This window comes from Phacochoerus africanus, chromosome 7 (genome assembly GCF_016906955.1).
Source record: "Phacochoerus africanus isolate WHEZ1 chromosome 7, ROS_Pafr_v1, whole genome shotgun sequence".
In the NCBI taxonomy this organism is placed as follows: domain Eukaryota; kingdom Metazoa; phylum Chordata; class Mammalia; order Artiodactyla; family Suidae; genus Phacochoerus; species Phacochoerus africanus.
Window position 1 is genome coordinate 45,464,371 of NC_062550.1, and position 24,377 is coordinate 45,488,747.

General features: G+C 41.4%; 1 protein-coding gene and 1 non-coding gene across 8 annotated transcripts in view; both read right to left on the bottom strand.

The window, feature by feature from the left end:
* Positions 1–10,262, bottom strand: part of DNM1L (dynamin 1 like) — a 62,898-nt gene extending 52,636 nt beyond the window's left edge. For 2 of the 7 annotated variants that reach the window (XM_047787248.1, XM_047787247.1), the window contains exon 1: positions 10,002–10,219. In XM_047787248.1, the coding sequence (XP_047643204.1) occupies positions 10,002–10,103 (102 nt within the window). In that variant the 5' untranslated portion in view covers positions 10,104–10,219. Of the gene's footprint in view, positions 1–10,001 lie in introns of all 7 variants that reach the window. The other 5 variants (XM_047787243.1, XM_047787244.1, XM_047787245.1 and 2 more) reach the window with 4 other exon arrangements.
* On the bottom strand, positions 1,508–1,614 carry LOC125131913 (U6 spliceosomal RNA). Its single transcript, XR_007136088.1, has one exon. It is a non-coding gene; the product is annotated as a U6 spliceosomal RNA (small nuclear RNA).
* Positions 10,263–24,377: the final 14,115 nt, after the last annotated feature.

Below are 24,377 nucleotides of genomic sequence, written 5' to 3' on the forward strand. Positions count from 1 at the left end.
AAAAACAATGTATACATGTATGTGTGACTGGGTCAACTTGCTGTACAGTAGAAAATTGACAGAACACTGTAAACCAGCTATAATGGAAAATATAAAAATCATTACAAAATTTTTTAAAAATGTTATGCATCAACACATATACCAAACAAACATATCTGTGGAATCCCAACTTTTACCTCAGGATTATAAACATCTTTGGTTTCTCTGACAACTGGTTATATCAATGCTTCTTTCCCCCTGGTGACTTAAACACTTTTTGTCTGTACTCTTTCCAGGAAGGTGAGTGGCTACAAGAGTTCCAATGTGGCAAAATCAGAGCTGGCATGCTCTGAAAATTAGGCTTTATTGGCACTGCAAGGTCTTCTGTTTTTTTTATTTCCGCATACTCCCAAAATTGATTCAATATCCTGTACATTTAAGGGCTAAAGATTTGTGTGCATGGTTTCAGTGCCATCTTTTGGTTTCTTCCCAATTACACTGTATTGAGATTTAAAGTGTTTTAAATTTATATTTTGAGATGGAGCATTAATGTTTTGTCTTATTTTTAGTTCTTTCTGATAATCAGCATCCATTGGGAGTTACGGAATTGTACAGTCATTCATGCCACATTAACCAAGGCTGATTCAGTTTCTAACTGCTAAATTTTTACTCTTCAGTGTATAAAGCAGATCTCTCAATTTTTTTTTGATGTTAATTTAACAAATAGAGATGTACATTTCCTTTTTTTTTTTTTTACATGAACAAGAGAAAAGGTTTATTTCTAAGCACACAAAAGCCGATCAAAAAAGTAACTAACATGCTTTATGGTGATAGTTAAAGGCTTATAAACCTAACTTAATATTGGAAACAGGGAGGGGAGAACTGGCTTCTAAGGGAAGAACAGATGGGTTTCTTCTGGAAAGACAAATGGATTCTTTGGAAAAACAATAGGATCTAAGAAAGTTTGTGATAATGTTTGTACACAGGGAACTGATCTTTGCATCTTCTTCAGGGTCACAGAACACCCCACAGAAGGGCTTTAAAGTAGTTACTCCTGGTCTGGGACTAGAAGGTCCCAGAGGAAATCCATAGCCATGGTTTCCCAGAAGCTTCTGCTTTTATTCCGATAAGGGGAGCTCAAAATAGGCTTTTGCTCTACATCTGTTGAATCTTTCAAGTATCATCAGTTTAAAAGGTCTTTTTGCCAACCCGGGATTCTCCCTGGCTCTCCATATCTCCAATATTGTTCTTTTAAAAATATCGAACATGGAGTTCCCGTCGTGGCTCAGTGGTTAACATATCCGACTAGGAACCATGAGGTTGTGGGTTCGATCCCTGGCCTCGCTCAGTGGGTTAAGGATCCGGTGTTGCCTTGAGCTGTGGTGTAGGTTATAGACACAGCTCGGATCCCATGCTGCTGTGGCTCTGGCGTAGGCCGGCAGCTACAGCTCCGATTGGACCCCTAGCCTGGGAACCTCCATATGCCGCAGGAGCGGCCCTAGAAAAGGCAAAAAGACAAAAAAAAAGAAAAAAAATTGAACACTTCATGAATTTGCACGTCATCCTTACAAAGAGGCTATGCTAATCTTCTTTGTATCGTTCTAATTTTAGTATATGTGCTGCCGAAGCAAGCAACATCTCCTAATTTTTTAACCCTTTATTTTGAAGTGGTTTTAGATTTAGACAGTTCCCTTAATATTTGTCTCATTTATTTTAAATAAAATATTTCTGAGTATCCTTAGAAATATTAACTTTATGGTCTTTTAAGTAAATTAACATTAACATTAACTGCATAGCTCAAACCCTCTATCTACGAGCATAATATAAATCTAAAGTTCAAACCACTTCAACTTATCCAGGATACAAACTTGAAAAATGCTGGAGAACGGTCTTTAGGAAGAAATTTTTTTCTTAGGTTATAAAATACAGGGCCCAATGCTGTCTGGAACATAAAAGAAAAGAATGACACCCAAATTTCTGAAAACCAAAAATAATACCCCTAAAAATCCCACTTTTTCCATAAGAGTAGAAAAACATAGAGAAAGTGACATGAATCTACATATTAAAGAACTCACAGAACTCCACCACAGGATAGGGTAAACACAAAAAGATCCACATGGAGATAAATTATAATCAAACTGCTGAAAGACAAAGACAAATACTGAAAGCAGCAAGAAGCAGATAATCCATATACAAGAGATCCTCAGTAAGATTAATACTACAATAGATTTCTCATCAGAAATTTCGGAAGCCAGAGGGACTAGCATACTTATTTAAAGATCTGAAAGAAAAAAACCTATCAACCAAGAATTTTAGATCTGATTCAATATTAAAGTGGCAATAGGAGTTCCCATTATGGCTCAGTGGTTAACGAACCCAACTAGCAACCATGAGGATGTGGGTTTGATCCTTGGCCTCACTCAATGAGTTAAGGATCCAGCATTGCTGTGGCTGTGGTGTAGGCTGGCAGCTACAGCTCCAATTCAAGTCCTAGCCAGGGAACCTCTATATGCCACAGGTGTGGCCCTGAAAAGACATAAAGACCAAAAAATAAAATAAAATAAAGTGGCAATACTCCCTAAAGTAATATACAGATTCAACACAATCCTGATCAAAATTCCAACAACCTAGTTTGCAGAAATGAAAATATCAATTCTAAAACTGCTATGGAATGAATGGCAAGGGACTCCTAATTGCAAAAACAATCTTGAAAACAACAAAGTTGGGAGACTCATACTTTCTGGTTTCAAAATACACTACAAAGCTACAATAATCAAAAAAGTGTGTGCTAGGAGTTCTGTGGTAGCTGAGCAGGTTAAGGATCTAATATTGCTCTGGCTCAGGTCACTGTCAGATATGGGTTCGATCCAAGGCCCAGGGACTTTCATATGCCACAGGCACAGACGAAAAAAATTTTTAACTTTTGTGCATCAAAGAACACTATCATGAAAGTGAAAAGACAACCTACAGAATGGAAGAAAATATGTGCAAATCATACATTGATAATGGTCTAGTATCCAAAATATATAAAGAACACTAACAACTCAACAATAAAAAGATAAACAGCCCAACAAACACCTAAAAAAACATTCACATCAAGAGTTCCCGTTGTGGCTCAGTGGTTAACGAATCCGACTAGGAACCATGAATTTGCAGGTTCGATCCTTGGCCTTGTTCAGTAGGTTAAGGATCCAGCGTTGCCATGAGCTGTGGTGTAGGTTGCAGATGCGGCTCGGATCCCACGTTGCTGTGGCTCCAATTGGACCCCTAGCCTGGGAACTTCCATATGCCATGGGAGTGGCCCTAGAAAAGGAAAAAAAAAAAAAGATATTCACATCAGTAGTGATTAAGGAAATACAAATCAAAACCACAATGAGATTTCATATCACACTCTCATCAAGATAGCTATAATAAAAAACACAGTAACAAGTGTTGACAAGGATATAAGTAAATTGGAACCCTAGTATATTGCTTGTGGGAATATGAAATAGTACAGCTACTGTGGAAGTTTGGTAGTTCATCAAAAAGTTAAACATAATATTACCATATGACCCAGCATTTCATTCACTACACCCAAAAGAACTAAAGACAAGTATTCAAATACTTATACACAAATATTCACAGCAGCACTACTTATAACCACCAAGAGATAGAAACAACCCAAATATCCATCACAGATGAATGATAAAAATGGTATACACACACAATGGAACAGCAGTCAACAATTAAAAGGAAGTACCAATACATGCTACAATATGAATGAACCATGTTACACTAAGTGAAAGAAGCCAAAGATAAATGGCCACGTATTGTATGATTCTGTTTCTATAAAATAGAACAGGTAAAGCTATAAAGAAAGAAAGAACACTGGTAGCCCAGGGACTAGGGGAAGGAGAATTACAAAGTGACAGCTTAATGCAGAGTTTTCTCTTGGGGTGATGAAAATGTTTCAGTCCTAGGCAGAGGTGATGGCTGCACAACATTATGTATGTACTAAACACCACTGAACTAGCAGAGCTTCATCGCCTGCCTGCTTGCATCTCTCAAAAGCATCCTATCTTAATAAATCTATTTCTTGCCTATCAAAAAAAAAAAACCACTGCACTGTACACTTTAAAATGGCTAATTTTATGCTACATAATTTTCACCTCAATACTTTAAAAAAATTTTTGTCTAAGGAAGCAGCACATGATCTACACAGAAACCAGAAAAGAAGAAAAAGAGAAAACACAGGTTTACTTAAGAATACTCACAAGAACACTGAAAGAATGAAAACTAAGATCAGTATGTGGCACCAAATTACTCAACTTAATGAAGCCATAATGTCTACAAACACAAGACAAATGTAGGCATATCAGAAAGGAGAAACCAAGATTTCAGAAGGAGCTAGTAGACTGTAGAAAACAGTGCTGCAAAAAGAAGAAGCGATGCGTGTGTGCTTTTTTAAAAAATATTCTAGAATGATCTAGCACTTTTATAAAAAGACAATCACAAGAGTTGGTAAGGGTGTACAGAAATTGAAACCCTCATACACTGACAGATGTCTGTAAAGCAGTACAGCCACTATGGAAAACAGTGTGGTAGTTCCTTTAAAAGTTAAACAAGAATTACCAAATGAAGCAACAATTCTACACCTACGTACAGTGGACCCCTTAACAGTATGGGTGGTTAGAGGCACTGACCCCTGCGTAGTCAAAAATCTGCATATAACTATACAGTTGGCCCTCTGTAGCCACAGTTCCACAGGCACAAATTCAGCCAACCCCAAAGAGTGTAGTGCTGTAGTACAACTGAAAAAAATCCACATGTAAATGGACCTGGGCAGTTCAAGTCTATGTTGTTCAAGTGTCAACCACACACACCCAAGAGAATTGAAAACATTATGTTCACATAAAAACTTGTAAACAAATGTTCATGGCTGCTTTATTCAATATAGCCAAAAAGTGGAAATAACCCAAATGTCCATCAACTAATGAATGGATAAACAAACTGGTATATCTATACAATGGAATATTATTCAGTCATAAAAAGTAATAAAGTACTAATATTTGGTATAACATGGATGAACCTACAAAACATCATGCTGAGGAGGTTCCCACTGTGGCTCAGTGGTAACGAGCCCAACTAGTATCCATGAGGATACAGGTTCAATCCCTGGCCTTGCTCAGTAGGTTGAGGATCCAGCATTGTTGGAGCTGTGGCGTAGGTCAGAGACAGGGCTTAGATCCTGCATTGTTGTGGCTGTATCACAGGCCAGCAGCTGTAGCTCCAATTCAACCCTATCCTAGGAACTCCCATATGCCACAGGTTAGGCCCTAAAAAAAAAGAAAAAAAAATATTGTGCTGAGGAAAAGAAGTCAGACACAAAAGGCCACCTATTGTTTGATTGCATTTATATGAAATGCCTAAAATAGGCAAATTCATAGAGACATAAAGTAGATTAGTGGTTGGCAGGGGCAGGAGAGACAGCAAAATAAGGAGTGACCCCTAATAGATACAGAGTTTCTTTTCGAGGTAATGAAAATATTCTGGAATTAGATAGTGGTGATGGTTGCATAACCTTGTGAGTATGCTAAAAACCACTGAATTGTACACTTTATAGTGTTGGGTTTTATGTTATATGAATTAGACATACATACATATATATATATATATATATATATATATATATATATATAGTGTGTGTGTGTGTGTGTGTGTGTCTTTTTAGGGCTGCACCCATGGCATATGGCTGTTCTCAGGCTAGGGATCTAATCAGAGTTATAGCTGCCAGCTTACACCACAGCCACAACAATGCAGCATCCGAGCTCTGTCTGTGACCTACACCACAGCTCACAGCAACACTAGATGCTTAACTCACTGTGCAAGGCCAGGGATCGAAGCTGCAACCTCATGGTTCCTAGTCAGGTTTGTTTCTGCTGCACCAAGATGGGAACTCCCAGATTGGTCATTTAAAAACCAAGATTCCTCTTTCTTCTGCATTTGCCTGAATGTCCAAAGATGGAGTGCTGAAATCACCAAAATAAAAGACAAAGTGAAAAAAGCACAATACTAGCAGCACTATACCATAGTCTCAGGTTAATGTCATCTGTACTGGGATTCCTATACTAGGTGGTAGTTTGGATTACATACCCCTTCCAATTCTCAACTTAAGAAATAGTGATTAAATTTCCCAAGTTGAGTCAAAAACATCACTGAAATCTTATCTCCTTCTCCACCTGCAAAGTACACCAGGGTCTAAATGTGTCAACCTTCTCTCTCCCCATTTTCTGTTCTTTGTACACAGAGGATCTTGTCTAGAGAATAAAGGAAAGTAATTTATTTAGATAAATAATGAACATCTCTCTCCTCAACTACTCCAACTCTCTAAGCCCCCAAAAAGTATTATTTGGGCAATTTAAGAAATTAAAGTTAAAACACTTACTAGTCAGCAAAGATTGCTTGGAAGCTGACACTTTGCAGCAAGAATGCCACCAAAATCAACATACTACTAAACAGCAGTATGCCCTTAGACTAGGCTTCCTAGCTTTTTCCAGTTTCATGAACTGTAAAATCAATGACTCACACTTTTCAATTTAGGATCTATAAACCATCTGCATCAGAATCACCTAAGGTGCCTGGCCTACCCCAGACTTACAAAATTAAAATCTTAGGGGATGGGGTCCAAGAAGCTTATTTTCAAAGTAATTATTACAACACACTCAAGTCTGAGAATCACTTTTATTTAAAAGTTCCAAAAAATGGGACCTGTGGCCATTTAAAACTGAGGTAATGTGTAAGATGGAGATTATATCTATACTAGGAAGACATGATCACTGCCAGTGATTGAGAAGTTTACCAGTGTGGAGTTCCCGTCGTGGCGCAGTGGTTAACGAATCCGACTAGGAACCATGAGGTTGAGGGTTCGATCTCTGCCCTTGCTCAGTGGGTTAACGATCCAGCGTTGCCGTGAGTGTGGTGTAGGTTGCAGACGTGGCTCGGATCCCGAGTTGCTGTGGCTCTGGCATAGGCTGGCAGCTACAGCTCCGATTTGACCCCTAGCCTGGGAACCTCCATATGCCGTGGGAGCGGCCCAAGAAATGGCAAAAAAAAAAAAAAAAAAGACGTTTACCAGTCAGAACTAAGTACAAAACATTTTCTATGTCTGGAACTCATGGTACACTAATCCATTAAATATGAATGTGAGGTGCTATACATATGTTATACAACATTAAATGGCCTAGATGACAAAGTAGTGGTGAATCTGTATTTAAAGTAGAAGAGGTTTTTTCCAACATACTAAGGAAAATATGGGAAAAAAGACATTGCTTCTATGCTCACTTATCTCTTCTGTACCTGAGTAATAAAGGACTGAATGTCAGCTAATAAGGACTTGAATGGAAATAACCTTAACTAAATCAAGCTTAAAAACTGAGTATTTCCCTTCCGAGTAATTCCAAACATCACCACATAAATGCAGCCTATAACTATCATTACTAACTAGTATGATTTTTGCTAGCACAAGTTAGTAGCTTTCACAATGGTCAGATCTTTTCTTTCATCTTTTTTAGGGATGCACCTGCAGCATATGGAAGTTTCCAGGCTAGGAATCAAATTGGAGTTGTAGCTGCTGGCCACAGCCACAGCCACACGGGATCCAAGCCATATCTGCGACCTACACCACAGCTCACTGGCAGCACTGGATCCTCACCCACTGAGTGAGGCCAGGGATCAAACCCGCATCCTCAAGGATACTAGTCAGATTCATTTCCACTGAGCCACAATGGGAACTCCAGATCTTTTCTTTTCTATCCTGCCCTCCTCTCCTAATTTTGCAAACAAGTTCACTCACTGAAATAAACTCCATTTTCTGCAAGAAAAATCCTTCTTGGGAGTTCCCACTGTGGCGCAGCAGAAATGAATCTGACTAGGTACCATGAGGTTGTGGGTTTGATCCTTGACCTTGCTCAGTGGGTTAAGGATCCAGTGTTGCCGTGATCTATGGTGTAGATTGCAGACACAGCTCAGATGCTATGCCTTCGGTGTAGGCCAGCAGTTGTAGCTCTGATTTGACCCCTAGCCTGGCAACCTCCATATGCCGTGGGTGCAGCCCTAAAAAGCAAAACAAACAAACAAACAAAAAAACCTGCTGGCTCACATCTGAGCACTGGCCCAGGAACTTCATAAGCCACAGAGCAGCCTAAAAAAAAGAAAAAAAGAAAAATCCTTGATTTTAAACTATATTGACACACTATAGCTGAGTCTTTTAATGCTTCATGCTTAAAAAGCATTGAGAATATCTTACAAGTGTATGGAAAAGTTTCTGGTCTACAGCTAGCAAACACTTCCAAATTACTACCAAAGAAGATTTAATTTATTTCATCTCCTCTAATTCTATTTACAAAACAGATCAGTTTTGATGATAAAAGCCCAAGTGTTTAAAAATACTACCTAGGAGTTCCCATTGTGGCTCAGCAGGTTAAGAACCTGACTAGTGTCCATGAGGATGCGGGTTTGATCCCTGGCCTTGCTCAGTGGGTTGAAGATCTAGCACTGCAACGAGCTATGCTGTAGCCCGCAAACACAGCTCAGATCTTGCATTGCCGTGGCATAGGCCAGCAACCGCAGCTCCAATTCAACCCCTAGCCCAGGAACTTCCATATGCCATGGGAGAAGCCCAAAATAAATAAATAAAATAAAATAAGTAAAGTAAAGCAAAGTAAAATAAAATAAAATAAATACTATCTAGTAACGCATTCAAAGTATTTATGGAGCACCTACTACATACTCCAGACTGTTCCAGGCTAGGAATAGGAACAAAGTAATGAACAAAATATACTCAAAACATTTCTCATAATTATGCTGATGATTCAGTCTCCGGTCACTATAAATATTAACATCTTTATAATTTATAATAATTTATAAAGACTACAATGTGTAGGCAGGATTGAACAGAATGTCAACGAAGTAAATTTGTTCCTGAAATAATTTCTACTGCTTTAACTACCTAAAAACCCCACACACACAGCCACCTTACAAAGGATGGCTATGGTTTCCAAGGTTTCCAGTGTCTGGACATACCCCATTATATTTTGAACATTAAATTTCCTCTCAAAATATGTATACTGTATATTTTAAAATTGTAGCAAGATGTAGCGATGCACCTCCTGGAAAGAGAGGAAAGTGTCCCCTTTCCAATAGAAAAATCATTAAAAAATGAAAGCACTTAATACAGTAAGCTCTTAAAATGCGTCTCCCCAATAAAAACGGCCTATAGTTGATTCCTCTTCAACCAAGAAAAGCAGGAGGCAGAGAAAATGAAACATACACTTCTCTGGCATTCTAGAAATAACATTTATTTCCTCAACACTTCTGCATGTAAAAATGTGCTATCTATAAGAAAAACAACATCAAAAGACCAGAGAACCTTGATGCCCAATTTAGATGTAAGACAAAAACCACAGCCTACGAAGAAAAACGGGATAACTCTTCCTAAAGTTGGTTTGGGTCTTTCTGTTTGTTTGTTTTTAACTGCTTCTGGAAACCTGAATTACACTGCAAGGAAACACTCAGGTGCCACACAAGCGGCCTTCTCGGTCCGGGCCCCGCGATTCCAAAACTGACTCCACAGCCCCTGACCAAGGCAAGGAGGGAAATACCCCAACGCCCTGAAACCAAACCACAAGGGACTACCCGGCCCCGCGTGCACAATGTGGCCTCGCGTGCCCCGCGCGTCCCCCAGGTGCCCTTGGAAGCAGCGGCCCGCGGGCGAAGCCGCGCCCGGTCCCCGCTGCCTCCAGTTCCGCCTGCAGGTCCGTCCCTCCCCCATCCCGCCCCCGAGACCCGCGGGACCCGCCGCGCCGGCTCCGCCCCTCGCCTCCCGGCCAGGCCCCGGACTCCAAGCCCTGGGGCACTGCAGCCCCGGGTGCCCAGGCGCGGCGGCACAGGCCGCGAAGGCCAGCCTGGGAGCCAGCGCAGCCGCAGCCCCGTCCAGGCCCGTACCCCAGGTTCTGGCCTGGGCAGAGGCCGCCTTCGTCCCTCACCTGCGTTCCCACCACTACGATCTGAGGCAACTGGATGATGTCAGCGCCCACAGTGTTGAAGACGTCCTGCAGCTTGTTGATAACAGGAATTAGTGCCTCCATGACTCGGAAAACACGGGACCCCCACCCGGCCGGCCGCGGCAATGAATGGGGCCGGGGCCCAGAGTCCTCCTTCCTCCTCTCCTCCGCCCTCTCCTCCGGAGCCGGCACCCATTGGACCCCGCCCGCCAGCTACCTGCCCCCTCCCGACAGACCATGCGCCAAGGGGGCGGTGCAGAGGAACAAAGGCTGCCGGGAGTTGTAGTTCTGTCACGGAGGACCGCTGGAGCCTACAACTTCCAGAACGCTGCGCGAAGCTGGAGGGACTGGAGCTGGGAGAGAAGGGCCCTTGGGGCCAGGATGCTTGGCTGACTTCTGTCAAAAGATTAGGGAGCTAGGCTCAGAGTCGGAAGGAAGAGATATATTTATGCCTGTCCTCGGAGCAAAATGGGTGTGAAAATTCCGGGCACGAATACGTACTAAGTATAGCTGAGTCTCTTGTTTATCCAGCACGTCTTTTCCTAATAAGGATGCTTTTTCGTGTGTGTGTGTGTGTGTGTGTGTGTGTGTGTGTGTGTGTGTGTGTGTGTTGGGGGGGGGAGAGAGGATTTGAAAGGCTTAAAGAATAGCTCTTAGCCTCACATACCCCAGACCAGGTTGGAACACGAGGATTCTCCAGGATATTTGTTGAAATGTATTCAGAAAGAATCTGAAAGTGTCAGAGTTTTAGAGGGGAAGGGCTGAGCCCTCATTCTCTATATTCTGTATAAATCTTTATTCACTGTGGCCTGATTCTTAGCAAAGTGGAGATCTGATACCTGCCTTACTGGCTGTTTGCTAAGTGTGTCTTCTGTTCTATTCCTAGATGTTTTTCTTGTAAAACAGGTATCTCTCATTTATTGTAAACCTTTGAAGTTTCCTCTCTCAAAAAAAAAAAAAAAAGGTGACATCTGAGCAAAGACCCAAGGTAGGTGAGGAGAAAGACTACTTGCCCACTTCATTTTTCTACATAGCATGTATCTCCATCTAACGTGCTACATATGCTACATACTGACCTTGTTTACTATCTCTCTCCTCTAGATTATTAGTTCCTAAAGACCAAGGACTTTTGACTGTTTAATTCACTGATGCATCCGTAGCCCCTGGAAGGTGACAAACACGATATTCCCAATCTTAGTACCCTCTTAGTTTACAGTCTAATAGAGGGTGACGCCATTATAGACAAATAGGTTAAGTGCTTTAACTGGGTATTATGAAATACTTTTTCTAGCCCGAAGGGGAAGTGAAAGTTCATGCAAGACTTCCTAAAAGTCATTAGATATAATCTCCTTTAGAGCAAGGACCACCTCCAGTAGTGGAAGTTGTGCTTCAGTGGTTAATAGAACTTTAGGGTACCCTTAACCTGCACAGCCATACACGGTAGCCCCAGGGGAGGGCATGCTTGATTTGTTCAGCAGAACACATGGTACTTAATAAATACTTTGAATAAATGAATTAAATATCATCTAAGCGAAGACCTAAAGGTCCGCTAGTGGTGTTTCTGGCATCAAGTCTCAGGAACATTTCTTCTAATTCTTTTTTTGTTGTTGTTTTTGCTTTTTAGAGCCACACCCGCAGCATATGGATGTTCTCAGGCTAGGAGTCTAATCAGAGCTGTAGCCAACAGCCTACAGCACAGCCATGGCAACGCCAGATCCAAGCTGTGTCTGCGACCTACACCACAGCTCAGGGCAGTGCCATGAGGGAGTGCCATGGCACTCCCACTGAGGGAGGCCATGGGTCGAATCTGCAACCTCACGGTTACTAGTTGGATTCATTTTTGCTGCACCACTACAGGAACTCCCCTAATTCTTTTTTTATTTTCAGAGACAAAATGAGACAAAAATTTCAGAACTCCAAAAATAGAAAGCAGACCAAAGAGATATATTCCAAGTCCTTTTATTTTCTACCAAAGATAATATTATATAACAGCCAGATGTTACCCACTTTGTTTCTCAATCCTCTGTTAATGGAGCTTTTGTTCCCTTCTTTTTCTCTGAGAAGTCAAAGAAGAAAAGGCAGACAAATGGAGAGGGTAGGCTCACAGTGAAGCTTAAAAGGCATAACCAGTAACTGCTTCATAGGGGCAGGATGCCCTGGGGCAACAACAATGCAACAACAACTCTTTTTCCCTAATTCGTGGCACCAAAAGACATAGTCTTTTTTTATTTGCTAATGGCAAAATTTAAAGAGCAAGAATACATATACTCCCAAAAAAAGATGTATCATGAATTTCGTATGGCATTATGTACTTCCATTTAAATTGTGAAATACCTGTTGGGATGGAACATACAAAGCCTTGTATTAACATGCCTCAGTAACAGTATGGACAGCTTTTTAATTCCATATTTTTTAGGAGAAGGAAGAATGATGAAATGGCCAGTGCTCAAAAGTCCTCCTACCCCACCATCAGCTAGGTTAAAGCAGGATTGTCCAATACTTGTTTAGATTCTAGAGCCCTGAATTCATTGTACACAGAGGGGAAAAAAAAAAAGTGTTTGAGGCTGCATAAACAGAAGTGGTGAGGCCTTGAAAAAGAGTGGCTCTAAGTTGATGACATTTTTTTTTGTGTCTTTTTTTGCTATTTCTTGGGCCGCTCCCGCGGCATATGGAGGTTCCCAGGCTAGGGGTCTAATCGGAGCTGTAACCACCAGCCTACACCAGAGCCACAGCAATGTGGGATCCAAACCACGTCTGCAACCTACACCACAGCTCATGGCAACACCAGATCCTTAACCCACTGAGCAAGGGCAGGGATTGAACCCGCAACCTCATGGTTCCTAGTCAGATTCATTAACCACTGTGCCACGACGGGAGCTCCTGATGACATTTTTTAAAAAAAAACCCAAGTTACTCTACGTGCAGTGTGTCTCACTGGAAACAAGCAAAGCAAATCTATTGGAGTTTTCACATTTTAATTTCAGAGCACTCTTGCTTGTGGGAAAGCCACTTAGCCAATAAGTACGTCTTTCCTCATCTAAAGTAGGATAATAATCATGTTAAGCCACTGTCTTCAAAGGCTTTACCAGGACTTAGAGGAGTTCCCAGACCAGGGGTGGAATCCGAATGGCAGCTGCAACCTTCCCCACAGCTGACACAAAACACTGGGCCAGAGATGGAACCTGTGCTGCACAGAGACAATGCTGGATCTTTAACTTACTGCACCACAGCAGGAACTCATCTCCAAAGGCTTTTAAAAAAAATTCTTCTCCTTCAGCCATCCCCCTCCTTCACTGTAGGTTTATGATTAGGGAGAACAGCTTAGTTGCAAGTCACAGAAATTTAACTCAAACTAACTGGCTCAGAAAGAGGAATTAACTAACTTGTATAACCAAAGGGCTGGCATGGCCTTAGCCTCAAAATATAACTGGAACCAGGGGATCAAGCAGCATCAGACTCTCTGCCTCTCATCCCTGTTTTCTCTGCATCATCTGCTTCATTCTCTCAAACCAATTTATTCTTGTGAATTAGGAGGGTGGCCGGTGGGGGAGGCTGGGGTGGGTGCATCTCACTGAGCAAGCTGCCTCAGGGCAGATGAAGCTGAAGGAACCTGGGGAGGAACTGAAACTAGGTTTCCACCCTGTTTCCCTGGTGTATAAGTTTCCTATTGCTGCCTTAACAAATTACCACAGACTTAGTGGCTTAAAACAACAAAAATGTATCAGCTTACAGCTCGGTGGGTCAGAAGTCCAACACGGATCTCATGGGGCTAAAATCATAGTCTCATCAGGTTGCCTTTCTTTCTCTAGCGGTTTTGCAAGGGTCTATCTCCTTGCCTTTTCCAGATTTGAGATCTATTCCATTCCCAGCTGTTGACCCTCTTCCAGCATCCCCAAAGCTAGCAATGTCACATCTCTTTGACCCTTCTTCTATCATTGCATGTCTCTCTGACCACAGCTAGGAAAGGTTCTCTGCTTCTTAGGAACTCAAGATTATACTGGCCCACCTAGATATCCTAGGAAAATCTCCCCGTTGTGAAGTCTGTACCTTTCATCATATCTGCAGGGTCCCTTTTGCCATTTAAACTACACAGGTTCCATGGTTTAGGGTATGGACATGTTCGAGGGGCCATTATTCTATCACATCACGTTAAGATGATTGGTCTAGGGATGGACCTGATGCAAACAGGGCCTTTGAGAAGACATCTCTGATCATTCTTAAACTTGAGTTAACCAGGTAATTTATCCTCTCTCCCTCCCCACCCCCCTCTCACTATGGAACTGTAAGTATGTCAATCACTGACTCCAGAGATCATGTTTTTCCTATCACATGGAATAAATTGGTTTTGGAGAATAAAGTAGAATCCTCATTCACTGAAAAAAACAAATCCCCAAATCCAGTAATTGTCCCATACTTCTAAATGTACATATATAGGTCATAATCTAGGAATTCTAATCCCCATTGCTAATCACTCCCTCTTTTCTTTGTTGCCCTTTACACAAAATATTATTAAACTATTATTGAGTGTGTACTGTATGTAAGGCACTTTGCTAAGCATTTTACAATGTAGAAACTTAGCCTCCAAGTGTTTAAATAAAGTAGTATGGGAGTTCCCATTGTGGCTCAGCAGTAAGGAACCCAACTAATATCCATGAGGATGCAGGTTTGATCATTGGCCCCACTCAGTGGGTTAAGGATCTGGCGTTGCCATGAGCTGTGGTGTAGGTTGTAGACACAGCTCAGGTTCTGCATTGCTGTGGTTCTGGCTGTGGCATAGGCCAGTGGCTACAGCTCCGATTCAACCACTAGCCCGGGAACTGCGGGTGCGCCCCTAAAAAAATAAATAAATAAAAATTTAAAAATAGGTAAAGTATTATGTTTACATAGCTAGTGTGTGGCAGAGCTGGGATCAAAAGGGGCTATTTGGCAAACTCTTAACCTCTACACGTTTCTTCATTCATTCTCTCATTTATCCAACACACATTTACTAAGTACCATAAGCATATGGATCTTAGGCAGGCACTCTATTTGCTAAAGGGAGGGGGTACTATGGCCATGACAGTAACATGCCCTTCCCCCTTAGCCAACAGTGAACTCATAGGATAGGAACAGTGTCTTATTTAGCTAGTTATTGCAACAACCTAGTATGATTCTTGTTACATAGTATAACTCTACCACTCTAGTGGATTTGAAGTTTCCTTTTATTTCCCTTGGAAAGACTGGAATAGCAAGGATTTAGCCAGTTCTGGATAGGTACAATTGCAATTAGGATTTGCAGGTAAATCCAGCCAAAGCATATGAAGCTGGCCTAGCATAGGGCTCCTCATCGGAATAGCCACCAAGTTACTTTGCTAGAAGTATGCTGGCTTTGTTCTAACTGAAAATACCTATGATGGGATGATAATGCTATAAAATTGGGTTGTGATAATTGTTGTACACCCATAAATGTAATAAAATTCATTAAGTAATAAAAAAAGAAAAGATGCTTAATGAGAGAAAGTTCATTTTGAATTAAATTAGTAACTGGAAGTGATTTTAATAGTTCTGACAAAAGATTATTCAAACTATTTTTAATAGCCTATGCCTCCAATATCATTTTATGCCAACATTTGGTCATCAGTCATAGCCAAGCTTCCATTATTAGGGTCTTCAAATCATAGTGGAATGTACAGATCTAATGTTAATATAAAATAAATAACTGACAGAGAAGCCTCTTTGTCACGTTTTGGAAACTGCCCTTATTTTGCAAAGACAATAAGGTAAGCAGTTTTAATCAATCTGCACTAATCCCTAGGCCTCAAGCTTAACACATACTTTGTCGGCAGGTGTGGGGAGATTGTCTACAGGTGGAGTCAGTCAAATAGATCAGAAGCTGGCAGTTGAATTAGGAAAGATACTGACTGCCCATTAGAGGGCAGTGTGAGAACACAAATAGGTGAGTCTTGTCTCTTCTCCCTAGACCATTTTTTTCCCTTTTGTTCCACATCCATACACCAGGGGAACCTTTCCTTAAATCCTCCCACCCTGAAAACATGTGGCATATTAACTGTTTGAGATAATCGAGTGATTTTACATCATGATAATACCAACAACAAAATGTCATATGTTAATGAAACAGTTCTTAAATTACTTCACCTACCCTGACTGTGGCAATTTTTCATTAGCCCTTTTAGAGCTCCATTCTAGGTTCCCAAAATATTGTTTGGGGAAACTCTTCAAATCGCCTTTCTCCTCTTTTCTTCAGGCTTTCTTTTTGTCTCCCCTGCACCAACTCAGAGCCTCCACTTTACAGTGAAGAGAAATTTAGCTTTTCAACCCTAACCTTTGCATATCCAAAAGCTCACTAGTACCCTGTGATAAACAAAAGGGATGTCTACTCAGGGCTTCTTCCTTCAGTGGCTGGCCCTAGGAGAGACTTTGAACATCTCTCCTTTCTAATTCCCCAATCAGTCCATATAACCAGTTGTGGGCAGCGTGAGGCAATTTGAGTTTTAGGAACCAGTTTTCTAGAAATGCAATTTGATTGTGATGCATGATAAGACTTACACATCAGTGATACAGCAAAATTAGTAAATAAGGTAGCATATTATGAAGTATTTAGTATATAATATGTATAAAGGTTTATTCAACAGTTGATTTTTTGTTTCTTTCAGATGGCTTTTATTTGTTCTCATACCGCTTTAGTTACTGAATGTTTGCCCATGAATGGATAGGAGTATGTGTGAATGAATGAAGGAATGTTTTGCATATTAAAAATGCTTCATATAGGCTAGTCAGGAACTAAAATGTTGTTATTTACTTAGTACATCATTAAGGTAAAAATCCTGAATTAATCATCCTTTTCATTTTTTTAAATAAAATATAGTTAATTTACAATGTATCAATTTCTGCTATACAGAAAAGTGACTCAGTCATATATGTGTGTATATATATATACATATATGTGTGTGTGTAAGGTATATATATTCTTTTTTATATTATTTTCCATCATGTTCTATACCAGGAGATTGGATATAGCTCCCTGAGCTGTGGAGTAGGACCTTATTGTTTATCCATTCTAAAAGTAATACTAACCCCAAAATACCAATTGATGCTACTCCCACCTCACCTTTGGCAACCATAAGTCTGTTCTCTATGTCTGTGAGTCTGTTTCAGTTTTATAGATAGGTTCATTTGTGCCACATTTTAGATTTCATGTGTAAGTGATATCACATGGTATTTTTCTTTCTGAATTACTTCACTTAGTATGAGAATCTCTAGTTGCCATGTTGCTGTAAATGGCATTATTTTATTCCTTTTTATGGCTGCATAGTATTCCATTGTCTATATGAACCACATCTTCTTAATCCATTCATCTGTTGATGGTCATTTAGGTTTCTTCCATGTCTGCTATAGTGCTGCTATAACCATAGGGGTGCATGTACCTTTTTAAATTATAATTTTGTCCAGATATGGTAAAACTCCATGTTCCCTGCAAGCCAAGATGGCACAGGAGGATGTGGGTTTCCACCAGGAAACAATGAGGAACTGGAAAGAACCAAAATGAAAACTGGGTCCCACAGCTGATGCCTGAAGCACATTAGATGCTGAGCTGCCTGAGTGTGTTTGGATGAGCTGAAGGACACTTCTGTCTCAAATCCTGAGTGCACTCAGCCCAATGGGAGGACAGACATAAGCCAAGAAACAAATCCTGGGGTGATTCCTGGCTCCACCACCAAGTAGTCACATCGTCTCAGATATCTAAACTGGAGACAGGATAAAGATGGTGGAATAGAAGGACTGGAGCTCAGCCTCTGTCATAAAAATGACAAAATTACAACCAAATGCTGAGCAACCTTCAACCAAATGGACTGGAAACTTTCAAAAAGATATCCTATTCCTGAGGGCAAAGAGGAGGCCACATCAAGAGGTAGGAGGGGAGATTACGAGATATAAGCAAACCCATACCTTCCAGGTGGGAAGCCCCACAGACTGGAAAGTAACTGTATCACAGAGACTCACCTACAGGAATGTGAGTTCTGAGCCCCACATCAAATTCCCACACCTGGGGATCTGGCACTGGGAAAAAGAGCCCCCAGAGCATCTAGCATTGAAGGCCAGTGGGGCTTGTGCACAGAAGCTCCACGGGACTGGGGAAAATGGAAGCCCCATTCTTAAAAGGTGTACACAGATTTTCACATGCACTGGGTCCCAAGGCAAAGCAAAGACTCCATAGGAATCCGGGTCAGACCTGACTGCAGTTCTTGGAGGACCTCCTGTGAAAACAGGGGGTGAATGCAGCTTGTTGTGGGGGAACGGCATTGGAGGCAAAACTCTTGGGAATATTCATCAGCGTGGTTTCTCTGGAGGTGACCATTTTGGGAAAATCCTTCTCTATCCATCAGTGCTGAGAAGCCCCAGGCCAAACAACAATCCAGGTGGGATCACAACCCCACCCATCAGTAAACAGGCTGCCTAACAACCCCCCCAGACACAAAGTGGCCTCTCATATCACTGGAGACAAAGCCCCACCCACCAGAGGGATTAGAATCAGCTCCACCTACCAGTGGGCAGGCATTAGTCCCTCCCATCAGGAAGCCTACAGCAAGCACCCATACCAACTTCAGCCACAAGGGGGGCAGACACCAGAAGAGAGGCTACAACTCTATTGTCTGCAAAAAGGTCACCACAACAAAAACCCATAAAAATGAAAAGACAGAGAACTGTAACTCAGATAAGGGAGAAAGGAAAAAAAACCCAGAAAAACAGCTAAGTGATCCGTAGATTACCAGCCTTCAAGAAAAAGTCTTTAGACTGTTGATGCTGAAGATGATGCAAGACATTGGTAATTTTGTCCAAATATATGCCCAGGAGTGGGATTGCTGGGTCATATGGTAATTCTATTTTTAGTTTTCTGAGCAACTTTCATACTGTTCTCCATAGTGGCTACACCAATTTACCTTCCCACCCGAAATATAGGAGTGTTCCTTTTCTCCACACCATCTTCAGCATTTTTTTTTCTTTTTTTTTTTTTTTAGGGCTGCACATGGAGGTTCCTGGGCTAGGGGTCAAATTGGAGTTACAGCTGCTGGCTTATGCCACAGCCACAGCAATGCTAGATCTAAGGTGTGTCTGTGACCTACGTCAAAGCTCACAATGATGCCACTGATTGAAGCCAGGAATCAAACCTTCATCCTCATTGATGCCAGATTCATTTTTGCTGAGCCATGATGGGAACTCCCTATTTGTAGACTTTTTGATTCTGACTGCTGTGAGATAAGGTCTCATTGTAATTTTGATTTGCATTTCTCTAATAATTAGTGATGTTGAGCATCTTTTCATGTGCCTCCCAGCCATCTGTATGTCTCTGGAGAAATGTCTGTTTAGGTCTGCTGCCAAATTTTCAGTTGTGTTGTTGAGTTGTATAAATTGCTTGTATATTTTGGAGATTAAGCCCTTGTTGAATCATTTGCAAATATTTTCTCCCATTCTGCACATTGTCTTTTTGTTTTGTTCTGGTTTCCATTGCTGTGCAAAACATAAGTTGGAGTTCCCCTTGTGGCTCAGCAGTAATGAACCTGACTAGTATCCATGAAGATGCGGGTTCTATCCCTAGCCCTGCTTAGTCGGTTAAGGATCCAGCATTGCTGTGAGCTGCAGTGTAGGTTGCAGATACAGCTAGGATCTGATATTGTTGTTGCTATGGTGTAGGCCAGCAGCTGCAGCTCCAGTTCAACCCCTAGCCTGGGCACCTCCATATGCCACATACACAGCCCTAAAAAGACCAATAAATAAATAAATAAATAAAAATAACAAAAGCTTATAAGTTGATTGGATCCCATTTATTTATTAATTTATTTTATTTCTATTGCTTTACAAGCCTGACCTAATAAAATATGTGTACAGTTTATGTCAGAAAATGTTTTGCCTATGTCCTCTTCTGGGAGTTTTATAGTATCCTGTCTTATGTTTCAATCTTTAAGCCATTTTGAGTTTATTTTGGTGCATGGTGTGAGAGTGTATTCTAGTTTCATTGATTTACATGCAGCTGTCCAGTTTCCTCAGCACCACTTGCTAAAGAGACTTTTTTCCTGTTTTATGTTTTTGCCTCCTTTGTCAAAAATCACTTGACTATAGGTGCCTGGATTTATTTCTGTTTCATTGATCTGTTTGTTTTTGTATGATTGCCACACTGTATTGATCACCATAGCTTTGTAGTATTGTCTTAAGTCTGGGAGAGTTATACCTCCTGCCTTGTTATTTTTCCTCAGGATTGCTTTGGCAATTATGGGTCATTTATAGTTTCATATAAATTTTTGGATTACTTGTTCTAGTTCTGTGAAAAATGTCATGGGTAATTTGATAGGGATCACATGAAATCTGTAGATTGCTTTGGGTAGTATGGCCACTTTAACGATGTTAATTTTTCCAATCCAGGAGCATGGGATATTTTTCTATTTCTCTGAATCTTCTTTAATTTCTTTTATAATGTTTTAAAGTTCTCAGTAATTTTTTTTTGTCTTTTTTTTTAGGGCCGTACCCACAGCACATGGAGGTTCTTAGGCTAGGGGTCCAATGGAAGCTGTAGCTGCTGACCTACACCAGAGCCACAGCAACTCGGGATCCAAGCCCCATCTGTAACCTACACCACAGCTCATGGCAATGCTGGATCCTCAACCCACTGAGCGAGACCAGGGATTGAACCACATCCTCATGGATGCTAGTTGGGTTCACTAACCACTGAGCCATGACAGGAACTCCCCTCAGTTAATATTTTATAGTTCTCAGTATCCTCTTTAAGAATCTATGACCTTACTCCCAACCCTAATCTAGAAAAGGAATAATAATATGATCGCAGAGGATGTGACATAGTACCAAAACAAAAGTAAGTTTCTAAGCAACATTAACAGTACAAGTTAGTTAATCCAAAGATAGAAAATGATGTGCCTCAAAATTCCAACAGGGATCTTAAATTTGTGCCCTATTCAATTCATACCAGTAGTGAAAACAAAAGCCAATAAAATGAAAATGAAAACAGAATTACTGGAAATTACTAGAAAATGAAAACAAGAATTACTAGAATTACTATATTAAATACTAAAGACACAAAGGTGAACAACACATATTCATCAGCATTCCTCAAAGCTCCTTAAATCTCCTCTCTTCTCATTCTCTCATTTCAAAAAGAAAATCAGCAAATAACCAAAATGAATGTGGAACTCAGCACATATGAGAAGGACCTAGCCTAGACTTACCAGATTAAAGGATGAATTGGAGTTGACCTGACAAAAAGGAATGGAAGGAACTTCCAAAGCAGACTGACAGAGCAACTTGAGCAAAAGTGAAGAAAAAGGAAAGCGCATGATACATTCTGGATGCTTTAGACACTTAGTGTGGCTCAGTATGGGGTATGTGGTTTATGAGGGAATGGGGAGTGGCAAGGCTAATAGCTGGTCAGTCAGAGATGATCTCGAGTGAGGATCTAGAGATGTATCCTGAAGGTACTGGAGAAAATCAGAAGAATGGACAAAGAGAAGTTCCCTGGTGGCCTAGCAGTTAGAGGATCCAGCATTGTTACTGCTGTGGCAAGGGTCACTGCTGTGGTGAGGGCTTAAGCCCTGCAACTTCTGCATGCTGTGGGAGAAGGAGAAGGAGAAGGAAAAGTAGAAGAAGAAGAAGAAGAGGAAGAAGAAGAAGGAGAATTCCTGTTGGAGTTCCCATTGTGGCTTAACCATAACGAATCTGACTAGTATCCCTGAGGATGAGGGTTTGATCCTTGGCCTTGCTCAGTGGGTTAAGGATCTGGCATTGCCATGAGCTGTGGTGTAGGTCACAGACACAGCTCAGATACTGTATTGCTGTGGTGGTGGCGTAGGCCAGCAGCTACAGTTCCTATTCAACTCCTAGCCTGGGAACTTCTGTATACTGTGGGTGGGGCCCTAAAAAGACAAAAAAAAAAAAAAGAAGGAGGAGGAGAAAATGAAGAGACACAAGATCTTATGAATTTTACAAATGTCACCGCTGTCCCATTGGATTGGGATGAGGTAAGCGAGAACAGGAAACCAGATAGGGAGCACTGTGGTAATTCAAGTCACGGTAACCTATATACTAGGGTGGTAATGATGGACATGGAAACACCTAGACAGATTTAGAATAGGTGCACCAGTCTAGAGAATATAAAGAAGAAGAAAAATGACCAAGGGCAGAATGGGCAATATAAACAGTTAAGAGAAAACAGAAGGATGTTAAAGAAATAAATCATAAAACAGTGACCAAAAAGATACAGGAAAAAGGAGAAGAGAATAGCTTGTTCAAAATGTATTTCCAGGGCTTTATTTCTTTCTTTGATTCAGAGCTAAAAAACAAAACACTGCTTTTCCCAACTCATTAGCACCTAAGAACTCCAGATATAATTTTGGTTCCATAAAACAGATATATTCACTCAAGGCTTAAATTCTGAACTAAACTGTGAGAGGATGAAGGAATTACACACAGCATCCATTTTGCTTGTGCAGATCATGGGAAACACGATGTGGTTTTGGAGTTGACATTCTTTTTTTTTTTTTTGTCTTTTTGCCTTTTCTAGGGCTGCACCTGTGGCATATGGAGGTTCCCAGGCTAGGGGTCTAATCGGAGATGTAGCCGCCGGCCTACACCACAGCCACAGCAACGTGGATCCGAACCGTGTCTGTGACCTACACCACAGCTCACGGCAATGCTGGATCCTTAACCCACTGAGCGAGTGGGTTCAAACCCACAACCTCATGGTTCCTAGTCGGATTCGTTAACCACTGTGCCACAGCGGGAACTCCTGGAGTTAACATTCTGATGCTGCTTTCCTGAGTCTCAGATAGTGGCTGAGGTGAAGAGATCCTGAGTCAGCTCCTGATTGTGGTAAATATATCAGTAACTCTAGTATCCTAACTGTCCTGAGAGTAATTCCTGGATGTCTACCCTAGAGCTTATTTTTTCAGTCATTCTAACAGATTCTTAAGCACCTAATTCCATGTATTAAATCTCTTTCTGCATTTGATAGAGAAGTGTATTCACTTCCTAGGGCTGTTCTAGCAAAGTACCACAAACCAGTTGCTTTAGAACAACAGAAAATGTGTTACTTCACAGTTTTAGAAGCTAGAAGTCCAAAGACATCCCCAGGATTGGTTTCTTTGGAAGGCTGTGAGGGAGAATCTGTTCCATACCTCTCTCCTAGCTTTTAGTGACCCCAAGCATTTCTTGGTTTGTGGCAGCATAATTCTAATCTCTGTCTCTTTCTTCACATGACAGTCTGCTCCCTGCATGTGTTCACATCCTCTCCCTTCTGTGCATGTCTCTCTCTGTGTCCAGATAGTCTTCTTTTATAAAAAAACACCGGTATTGAAGTTCCTGTCGTGGCTCAGTGGTTAATGAATCCGACTAGGAATCATGAGGTTTGATCCCTGGCCTCGCTCAGTGGGTTAAGGATCTGGCGTTGCCTTGAGCTGTGGTATAGGTCACAGACGCAGCTTGGATCTCGAGTTGCTGTGGCTGCGGTGTAGGCCCGGCTACAGCTCCGATTCGACCCCTAGCCTGGGAACCTCCATATGCCGTGGGAGTGGCCCAAGAAATGACAAAAAGAGAAAGAAAGAAAGAAAGAAAGAAAGAAAGAAAGAAAGAAAGAAAGAAAGAAAGAAAGAAAGAAAGCAAGCAAGCAAGCAAGCAAGCAGCCTAATCCTGATGGACACATTATTGGAAAAGTTTCTGTCCTGGGACTTCAACTTGTGTCCTGAAGTAGGCTTTTTCATGCATCTGCTTGAAAAGAGAAAAAGAAGGAGTTCCCATCGTGGCGCAGTGGTTAACGAATCCAACTAAGAACCATGAGGTTGCGGGTTCAATCCCTGCCCTTGCTCAGTGGGTTGAGGATCCGGTGTTGCCGTGAGCTGTGGTGTAGGTTGCAGACACGGCTCGGATCCCGAGTTGCTGTGGCTCTGGTGTAGGCCGGTGGCTACAGCTCCGATTGGACCCCTAACCTGGGAACCTCCATATGCCACGGGAGCAGCCGTAGAGAAAGCAAAAAGACAAAAAAAAAAAAAAAAAGAGAGAGAGAGAGAGAGAAAAAGAAAAAAAAAGGGGGGGGGAGGATGTGTCTCTCCTGGCAAAGGATATCCAAGGATGACAATATAATAATCTCTACATATGTGTATTAATCTACTCAAGCTGCTATAACAAGATACTACATGGAGTTCCTGCTGTGATGTAATGGAATCAGCAGCATCTCTGGAATGCTGGGACACAAGTTCAACCCCTGGCCCGGCATAGTGGGTTAAGGATCCAGTGCTGGCACACCTGCAGCATGGGTCACAACTTTGGCTCGCATTTGATCCCTGGCCTGGGAATTCTATA